The sequence below is a fragment of the Astatotilapia calliptera genome, chromosome 15, assembly GCF_900246225.1.
Source record: "Astatotilapia calliptera chromosome 15, fAstCal1.2, whole genome shotgun sequence".
NCBI lineage: Eukaryota > Metazoa > Chordata > Actinopteri > Cichliformes > Cichlidae > Astatotilapia > Astatotilapia calliptera.
Window position 1 is genome coordinate 5827436 of NC_039316.1, and position 9842 is coordinate 5837277.

The 9842-nt window shown below is 38.9% G+C and overlaps 1 protein-coding gene across 1 annotated transcript; it reads right to left on the reverse strand.

Moving 5' to 3' along the window:
- Positions 1-1280: 1280 nt before the first annotated feature.
- LOC113006818 (alpha-N-acetylgalactosaminidase-like) lies at positions 1281-7848 on the reverse strand. Its single transcript, XM_026143008.1, has 9 exons — positions 7570-7848; positions 6921-7077; positions 6505-6645; positions 6005-6216; positions 5818-5912; positions 5555-5716; positions 4979-5176; positions 4733-4873; positions 1281-2021 (listed from the first exon to the last, which is right to left on the reverse strand). Exons 2-9 carry the CDS (start codon positions 7073-7075, stop codon positions 1818-1820), a joined length of 1308 nt encoding a protein of 435 aa, XP_025998793.1. The 5' UTR covers positions 7076-7077; positions 7570-7848; the 3' UTR covers positions 1281-1817.
- Positions 7849-9842: the final 1994 nt, after the last annotated feature.

Sequence of the window (9842 nt, forward strand, 5' to 3'; positions counted from 1 at the left end):
AGGGTTGACTCTGAGTGTATGTTAGCTAAATTATGGGTTTTTCTTTGTATGTTCGGTGCCTTTGTCTGCCAACCAAATCTGTATGTTACATTTCTGTATATAGGTACCAAACTACAAGGGGGTCTTTGAGTGATCATTTATTCATTCAAAGTTAAAAAGACTTCACGTTGCTAACGATAGGCTATATTAGACCATGAGAAATGCAAAGGAGGAAGGCACAAATTTACACATTTAACTAGTTTTGACAGTTTTGTTACTAGTTAATATAGAAATGTATCTTTTCAAAGTTGGTTCACAGTAAAAAGGACATTTTCTCTTTGTCATTTAACAGTAAAGATGTAGTGATGTAATTACTTCACAAATACTTGGCATAGTCTTTTTGTATTTCTAAAATTTAAGCCCAAAGCATCGTGCTGGGAGCTTAATTCGACTTACTACAACTGTGTTTAATTTATAAAGTGTAAAAAATGCTAAGACGTAACAATGAACTTGTATTTCTTTTACTTGAGACATTTCAGGGTTTAGATTTCTTTATACTGAAAGAAAGAGGAACAATTAAAATATTTTTTTGTTTTGCTTGTTTCTAAGTTAATGGGAAAATGGGTCAATTTTAACTCATTAATGCCCAGTGTATCATATTTAATACTTACAGTTTTTTATGAGGTTTTGAGATTTTAACATCTGTGGGATATTTTTCCCCACTGCAAAATGTTAATGAATTGCACAATAAAGTTAAGCTTCTTTTTTTTTTTTTTTAAACGCAAGAGTTAGCAATAGGGAAAAATAAAAAGTCATACATGGAAAGTAAAATTTAATTATTTTTTTTTTTAAACAAATATGTCAGTTGGTTCAATAAACTCTCCATTTTCAAAAAAAATGAATTTTCTGGCAATCACTTCATAGCTCAGGTTTTAAGGGGATATAAAATGATTTTAACAGCCCTGCTTTAGATAACAGTAGAGTGAAAGTGCATTCAATACCAAGAACTACTTGATGAAAGGGGTTTTTTTGTATTATAAAAATAAATAAATTTTATAGAAAACAGAACTGGAACTAAACTGACCTTAAGAGATGTCACTTTCTGACAAAGAACTGGGAAGTGAAAGCTAAAAGTGAAAAACATCTTGGTACCTTTGAAAAAGCTTGTAGGAGCTGGCTGGAACCCATATTACTCATATGGATGTATAGTGCAAAAATCAAAGCACTCTGCTGCATATGTTTGTATGTACTATGTAGTTGTAGTATGTAGCGTGTAATCACTGTAAGGAAACCCGAAGAACTGAAATACAGCGTTTTCATTTATTTAGAGAATTTGATGACAAATTGTTTACTTAGGTCACATAAAAACATATAAATCATTAATGAGTTTTTTCTAAAACTTGTTTCCACTTTTGTCTTTCTGAGCTGACAAAGACTAATCTCTATTAAAAAACAAAATCTAAGACAAGTGAAGACCTCTCAGTCACAGTGCCGATCTGGGATCAGTGACTTTGCTTTGGCACATCTCAGATAAAATTTTAAAATCATCATCTCTCTTTACTGTTGAGCACAGAAACTCTTGTGGCCCAGTTACTTTCAAGTGAAGATCCAGCTGGAGATCGCATCAACAAGAGCACATTTGTGCCATATACAGATGTAAAGTGGATGACCCTGAGTTTCAAGCATGTTCTTACTTGGAAGAGGCAATTGTAAAACACAGTTCAGAGCTATGCGCCTGCACCTGTGCTTAGATAGAAACAAATCATTCGATCATCAAGACATTACTACTGAGGTAAAAGACAAAAACTTAAGGATTAGAAAGTGGGGTCTGTGAGTGGTCAGAGGAAAACCCGTGGAATGGCATTTTCCTCACGATCATCATAGACACGACCATGGAGCGTGCCCCCTTGATAGAACTGGCGGAGGTTGAATTTGGCAGGTGCAGAGACGTACCACATCACCACCCCTGTGGGGTTCACTGACACTACAAATTCAGTGGAGTCTTTGAGCGATGCGGTCTCATCTGTGAAGACGTTGAAAACCTACAAAGAAGACGGGAAACAGAAGTGAATTTCTCTAGCAAGTATAAAGACAGACATCTTGCTGATAGAACACTTTTGGTCTCAGTGGGAAACCTTTGGTCAGATGTAGCTAGATTCTCATCATGTGTTACTTAAAGATCTGTTCTAAGTCCATTGTTGTTCTCATTGTATATCCTACCACTAGGCCATATTAGTAGTCATTTTAAATCCATTTCCTATCATCTGTATGCAGATGATATTCAGCTGTACCTTTCTTTTAAACCTTATGAATTGGATAAACTATCCATTCTAATGGACTGTCTTAAGGAAATGAATGGTTGGATGGCAAACAATTTTCTGCAGCTTAATACAGACAAGATAGATTGTTTAATTCTGGCTCCAGAGAGCATTAAGCCTCAAATTAGACAATTATTGGGATGTTTCTCATTCACTGTAAAACCTCTGAATCTTTGACCCCCTCTGTGCTTTCTTCACTTAAGAAATATCACTAAACTCAGGACTGTTGTCTCTCAAGGTGAATTGGAGAAGCTTGATGTCTTCGTCTCCTCCCAATTAGCCTGTTGTAATGCCCTTTTTCCTTGTCTGTCAAAGGCTTCTATAAATCGCCGTTAAGCTGTCCAAAATGGTGTGATATTTTCTCATTGCTAAAGAGTCTGCACTGGCTTCCAGTTAATTTCAGATATCAATTTAAAATCTTGACTCGTACTGTCATGGCCTTACGAGGAGAGGCCCCCACTTATATTGTCAAGCTACTTCACGCTAATTCTCCAAACTGGATCCTTAGGTACACTGATAGTGGTCTACTGGGGATTCTACACCTGTCTGAAAACCATAGAGGATTATGCCTTCCAAACCTTAGCGCCAAAGCTATGGATCTCTCTCTCTTTCTCTCTCTGATACAGATACTAATATTTGGTCAAATATGATAGCTATATTTAAAAGTCCAATACTGTCAATATTTGTTTTCTTTGAGATTTCAAAACAAAGAAGTTGCAGAGTGCCCCCTGGTGGAAAAAAAAAAATTCAAAGACAGCAATCCTAACAGGGTTGAAGGGTGTTTCACCCCTCTCGTTTCCTAATTTTCATTCAGTAGCTATTATAATGCTGACACCAATAACTAATACCGGCCAACAATATTGCCCGCTAATAAATGGTTTCGACTCTTCTTCATATTGTACATTAATAATGTTCAGAAAGATTCTACTGAATTTGTAGAGTGGCAGGGAACAGATGTCCAACTGGTGTATTATGGCTGAATTCCAAATCTCTAGGTCAGAGGGAAAGGAACAGCCCAGGGACTATACACAATATACACAGATGAAAGCCATCTCCACATTACACACCTAATATCTTCTACAGACTAGAAACCCATGTGATGAAGCCTGGGGGACACAATTGTTGGGCTGTTGTTAAATCTTGTTAATGTTAATGCATATACACCATACTGTCAAACTTTTGTCAATGTGGTGTATGTAAAGGCCCAGCATTACTACATCTCCTTTACCTTTTAGTGTGACTGCATTTGCAGGATTTTTTTTATCGTGTTCAGCTTAAAGGGATTTTATATAAAACACACCCACAATGTTTTGTTGTTTTAGTCATTCAATTGATATCCTAAAAGACCTACAACACATATGTTTCCGTAAATCTGTCTCTCTTCCACAGCATGTCTTTATCCTGTTTTCCTTCTCTCACCCCAACCGGTCGCAGCAGATGGCCCCGCCCGTCCCTGAGCCTGGTTCTGCTGGAGTTTTCTTCCTGTTAAAAGGGAGTTTTCCTTCCCACTGTCGCCAAACTGCTGCTCATAGGGGGTCATATGATTGTTGGGTTTTTCTCTGTATCTATTATTGTGCGATCTACTGTACAATATAATGCGCCTTGAGGCGACTTTTGTTGTGATTTGGCGCTATATAAATAAAATTGAATTGAATTGAATACCAACACCAGTTAAGCTCGCACAACTGCCCTGACCTGCTGCAGCAGTTTCAGCACTAGCATGAGTGACTATGCAAATTTTCTGTGCTTGCTTAGTGCGAAATAAGAACTGGAGCCAGCAGTTGTATCACATCCAGCTTGCCATCCTGACAGCTCCCTTTTGGTGTTCTCTTCCAGTATGACTCATTGGACCAGTGCCTGAGTTCCAGTGCTCCAACCATAATAACGACACCTGCTTTAAACAAGAAGCATGACTGTCACCCAGGGCAGTTCTGATTTAATGTCACCAGCCTGCCCCCGTGATCTGGCCTTGTGTATGACGAGCTGGACTTGCAGTTGATACTTTGTTGTTGTGTAACTTGTTTTTTTGGTTGTCGTTTGAGACACTCGCCACACCCTGGAGACTGGGTCAGGTGTTAGCTTCCACATTTCACACCACCCCAACTGATCACAGATTAGGAGTTGATCTACTTGGATGATTTTGGTAGGTTAGTGCAGCACATGATTTAATTTTATTCACGTAATCCTAATAAAAGACTGAGTCATGTACCGTGCTATAATGCTATAATATTTGAATAGATTTCAATCTTTTGTTTGTTTGTTTCTTGAAATTTTTTCCCCCGTTTGTTTTCTGTAGTGCTGTTTTACGTTGGTAACCTCAAACTTCAAAAACAGGGAAGTCTGAGTTAACCTTGCTTGCCAAAATTACCCCTCTCACCCCGAGTGAACCAGGTCGAAACACGATACACATCCCTCCTAAGTCTATAAACACATACCTTGTAGCTGCCTGCAGTGTAGTTGAGTTTGCTGAGGGAAGTTGTGTAGCGATAGGGCATGTCTGTACGACGGCTGAAGAACAATAAAGCGCTGGCATTTTTTGACAGGGGGCGCCAGAATACTTCAATGCCACTTTTCTCCTGGGAGAAAGAAAAAATGTGAACAATGAAACAAAAAAACATTGCACAAAAGTCCACAAAAAGAGTCATTTAAAAAAGAAATGTATCTACTAAATTGTGCTTCACCTTCACAATGCGTCTTCCCTGGATACCCAGGGCATCCTGGTTGATGCTGATGGCCATTTTGTTCCGCAGGATGCTCTGGGCACCGCTGGAGATGGTACGGAGGTCATTAGACATGAAAAGAGGAGCCGCCATGATCGCCCAGAGAGCCATCTGAGAACGAGACTGTTCCATGCTGAGGCCAAAGTCGCCAATAATCAGCTGTGAAGATTAAAAATTTTCACACCAAAGAATTAAATTGGAGGCTGTAGTCTGTAGTACATGTAATCTATCTTTCAGTATGGAGGTGTAGCTGAATGATTTGTGCACAACAAATATATATGTAGAGCACTGAAGAGGCTTAAACAAATCGTAGAGTAAGCAGAGACAGATTCTGTGGTTTGTTTTAAACAACTTCTGAAAACCCGTTTTTGTAGATGAGCTTTTGGTTTGAAATGAATCTCTGATCATATGTTAAATTTTGTGTTTGTTCATGTGTCTGTAAGTTTAAACATGTATTTGTGGCTTTTCTATTGCTTATGCTATTCCCTAAAGCACTTCACATTTGGGGAAGATATTACAAATTTCAATTGAACAAACCATATCAGGGTCGTTCCACCTTCCAGGACCTGCTGCAGATGTCAGGGCGTCCTGATTTTCAAAGAACCAGTCAACAATGTTCAGTACACTGTCCCAAGAGTCCTGGATGTCACCATAGTTACGCCACAGGTTGCAGATCTCACCCAGCTGAGTGTAATTTACCTAAAAACACGCATCAGTTTCATATAGTGAAGAAGCAAATACTAAGTATTAGAACAGGATTCGAACAAAACATCAAAAAGTATTTTGGATTTTAATCGTACCTTAGGTGGCAGCCCACCCTGGTAGGCAGGCCAGCTGCAGGAATAGCCAATGGGACGCCCTGTAGCATTTAAAGCCTTTGACATGAGAGGGTAACCTGTTCAAAACAGTGAACAGGAGATCTCAAATGAGGTCCAATCAGCAATATCTTATTATCCACACAGAAAAGGTTCAGTCTTGTGTTTTTACCCAGCTCTTGCTCCGTGGCATTAGAGTAACAGCCGTCATATTTAAACATATCCACCTCCCAGTCTGCAAATGTTTGAGCATCTAATTCGATCTTGTCCAGCGGGGTGCCAGGGTAGCCCCCACATGTGAGTTTGCCCATGTCCCCATAGATGCCCAGCTTTAGGCCTCTGTTATGCAAGTAGTGTGCCAGCTTTTTGATTCCTCCTGGAAACCTGAAAGAGTAATATCAAACACACACATTTTAAAAAAGCCTTCAGCTTTCATTTTGTAACCACAGCATGATTTTTTTTTAATCCTGTAACCCAATTTCCTTTTGCACTTTCCAGGGAAGTGAAAATTCATATTTGTGCTGACACTAAAACATACCTACTATCAATCTCCTGAGTACTGTGTTTTGCTTTTCACATGATTGTATGACTGTCACACTACTTCACTGGCTGTAGGCCAATAACAGATATATGTTTACAATGGTCTTTGTGCTCACGCAGCAAATACTGCACCTCTTAGGATCAGGCTGCAGCCGTCCCTGATCGTCTCTTTGTTTGGAAGACCAGCAGTCATCTATGTTCACGTAGACGTAGCCGAGTTCCTTCCAGCCATCCTCTGCAAGTCTGTCTGCCATGTCCATGAACAGATTTTCACTGGAAGAAGGACAAAGATGTTTCATAATTGTCTCAATCGCATTCCTATTTACACTGATACTGCATTTGAAGATAAGAGTGTAAAGAGTGTAAAGAGCACTACCATATCTATTAGATATTCTGTTCAAACCGACTGCTTCTACTGGCTTTTGTTATATCCTGTTATTATATCGCTATAAAACTGAGACTAGACCATTATAGTTATAATACCTAAATACCTTTTAAGTTTTCAATACAATCAAGCCTGGTGGTACACATTCAAAATTTTGGCTTACCTGATGCAGTTCTTTGGGTCGTTTTCACAGTCAATATCACATCGGTATCGTTCCCATGCCAACCACCCCATGGGAGGGGTCCTCATCAGTCCATTGTCAAGGGCCAAAGTGGTCCCAGTGAGCGCAAAGGCAAAAAAGAGAACTGCAACATGCATTTCTGCAAATACAAAATTACAAGCTGAATCAGATGTTAGTGCAGTGTGTCAAAGATGAGCCAGAAGAGTACGTCCAGAAGACTAAACGGCAAATACAGGTTCATGATTGCAGCACCTGACGAAAAATCACCTGACATGGGTGTGAACGCAAAACAACCTGCGCGGTGACTTACCAGTGAAATAGACTGATTGTGTCAGATGACCAAATAAAAATCACATGCTTATATAAACGATGTTCTGCTAAATAAAAGTTAGAATATAAAAGCTGTTCGCAACATGATCGTCATTTGGTTCTTGTAATACGCAACACTCGATCTCAAGCGAGTTTTTTGTATTATAAACACCAACTTGACGGTAGCTTATTACTTATAACTAATCTGGCATAGACAACAATTATTCTAGCAATTTAAAACGCAGGGAATCTAATACACGTTTAAATGATTTAAACGAAGGGATTTGCTGAATAAATGTATGAAATGAAAAGCTGAACTCACTGAAGTCCGATCACGGCTCTTGGAAACTGAAAGCTAGAAAGAGCAAATAAGACCAAGAGCTCAGCCTCCTGCAGTCCGATTCTGTGCTCTTGTCTCTGGTCTCTCCCTCACTTCTTTAAATAAATACTGTGATAAAAGAAAATCCGCTCGGTCCTACTGTGGGGGAATATACAAAAAAGTACACATGACAAGGAAGTGGGGGCCACGTGACAAAGGAACCCTATCAGCTGACCACAAACCAGGAAGCGAGACAAAAAGCGCCGGGGAGACCGTTGATTACAGTGGTTCCCAAACTTTTTTTGCTAGGCTCCCCTTTGTTTTACAAGGAAAATGTTGCCCCCCCCCCCGCGCGCACGCGCGCACGCACGCACAAACACATCCTCCAACCACACACACCTGTATTTTGCTCCATTGCGGTTTATTTCACACCTCAAACATTTAGTAAACAATTAGGCAAATACAAGTAATCTGCAATAAATTACAGGTAGTAAGAAAGTAAACTACTAACTCTTTTATGCTACGTCCACACCTACACGTGTTTCGAATCACCGAAAACGGAGATTTTATAAAAGTCCTTTTTGGGTTTACATGTGGAAGAGGAATACAGAGTTCGTCACGCAACGTCAAAGGTATGTGCCTTTTTCACGTCAGACTGTGCGCCACCTTATTGTTTACATGAGATGAATTGCAGAATGGCAGATAGAGACAAAATACTGTTAATCTGACTATCTTCAGTTTTTACACGCTTACATACACACGCAGTTACTGTCCCTCCATTTATAAAGGCAGAGGCATCACGGTGTGATTTTTTTTTACGTGTAGTTGTTTTTTTCTGTGTAAAAATATTCAACATTGCTGTCAATACATTTTTCAAAAAAATGCCTCTCTGTGCAAAATGGGTTTAAAAACATAAACAGCTGTGGGATACTGTTTGTCTTGATTTGAACTGAGGGAACAAATCGTAGCAGGATCAGCCTGATATTATTTGTATCCCACTGTAACTTTACTTTGTACAGAGCTAACATCCCCAAAATGTCAGGTGTAGTTAGTCATTACAACAAGTGTTTGTGAACTAAAAATCAATTATGTGGGATACTGTTTGTCCATGATTTGAAGAGCCCAGCCCGCTCCCAACACAGGGAAAACCAATTATGCAGGAGAGACCTACCTTGGCACTTGTGCAGGTGAAACCAAAGGGAAGATATGCTTCACCATATTTTCTAGTCTTTGGCTTAGAATGAAGTTGGTTTGGAAACATATTCAGCTATGCTTCATCTCCTGCTCTGCGTTTGTGTGGGCGCCCTGTGTTAGCAGTGTCCAAGCATTTGGGGTTTTTTTTTCCACTTTTCATACCGGACCCCACACTTTGGGAAGCTCTGGATTACGTTTATTTACCTCAGTTCTGTAGCTGATCTAACAAAAAAAAAAAAAAAAAAAAAAAAAACACCTATTCCAGTTTCGAACTGTTTATGTTTAATGAGGTGATGTTAAATGTGATCAAATCATTCATACATTATGTTTCATAAAAAGCTATAGATTGTAGTAGCCTTCACCTCTCATTTGGCGTTACAATCCTGGTGATGTCTTTGGGTGATGAACAAAATAACTACTGCTTCTTCCTTACAGCAAAAGTGTAAACATATCCACATCCAGCAGGAGGAGCACTTGGAATACAAAATTTGGAACCACAAAACCTGGATTTAGTTGCTTCAAAAGTTGCTAAAAATTCATAGATGATAAATGCTATAAGATAAAGTCTTGTGACTCTCACTTTGGTGAAAATGCATTCAATACCAAGAACTAAAAAAAAAAAAAGACCAAGAACTACAAGTATTATATAAATAAATAAATAAATTTTATAGAAAACAGAACTGGAACTAAACTGACCTTAAGATAAGTCACTCTGGGACAAAGAACTGGCAAGTGAAAGCTAAAAGTGAAAAACATCTTAATCACTGAAAGGAAACCTGAAGAACTGAAATACAGCGTTTTCATTTATTTAGAGAATTTGATGATAAATTGTTTACTTAGGTCACATAAAAACATATAAATCATTAATGAGTTTTTTCTAAAACTTTTTTTCCACATTTGTCTTTCTGAGCTGACAAAGACTGATCTCTATTTAAAAAAAAAAAATCTTAAGGCTACGTCCACACGTACACGGGTGCAGTGTTTAAATGCTTACATATACACACACACAGTTACTGTCCCTCCACACATACAACTTGGTTCTGCTTCTATGCCCCAGCTTTGTTTACTATTTCCCACCCAGG

Coding starts and splice junctions, on each gene's coding strand:
- LOC113006818 (XM_026143008.1), bottom strand. CDS start 7,075: ATGCATGTTGCAGTTCTCTTTTTTGCCTTTGCGCTCACTGGGACCACT. Junction 5,717..5,817: donor AGGGTGGGCTGCCACCTAAG/GTACGATTAAAA, acceptor GCGTGTTTTTAG/GTAAATTACACTCAGCTGGG. Junction 5,177..5,554: donor GGTGGAACGACCCTGATATG/GTTTGTTCAATT, acceptor TAATCTTCACAG/CTGATTATTGGCGACTTTGG.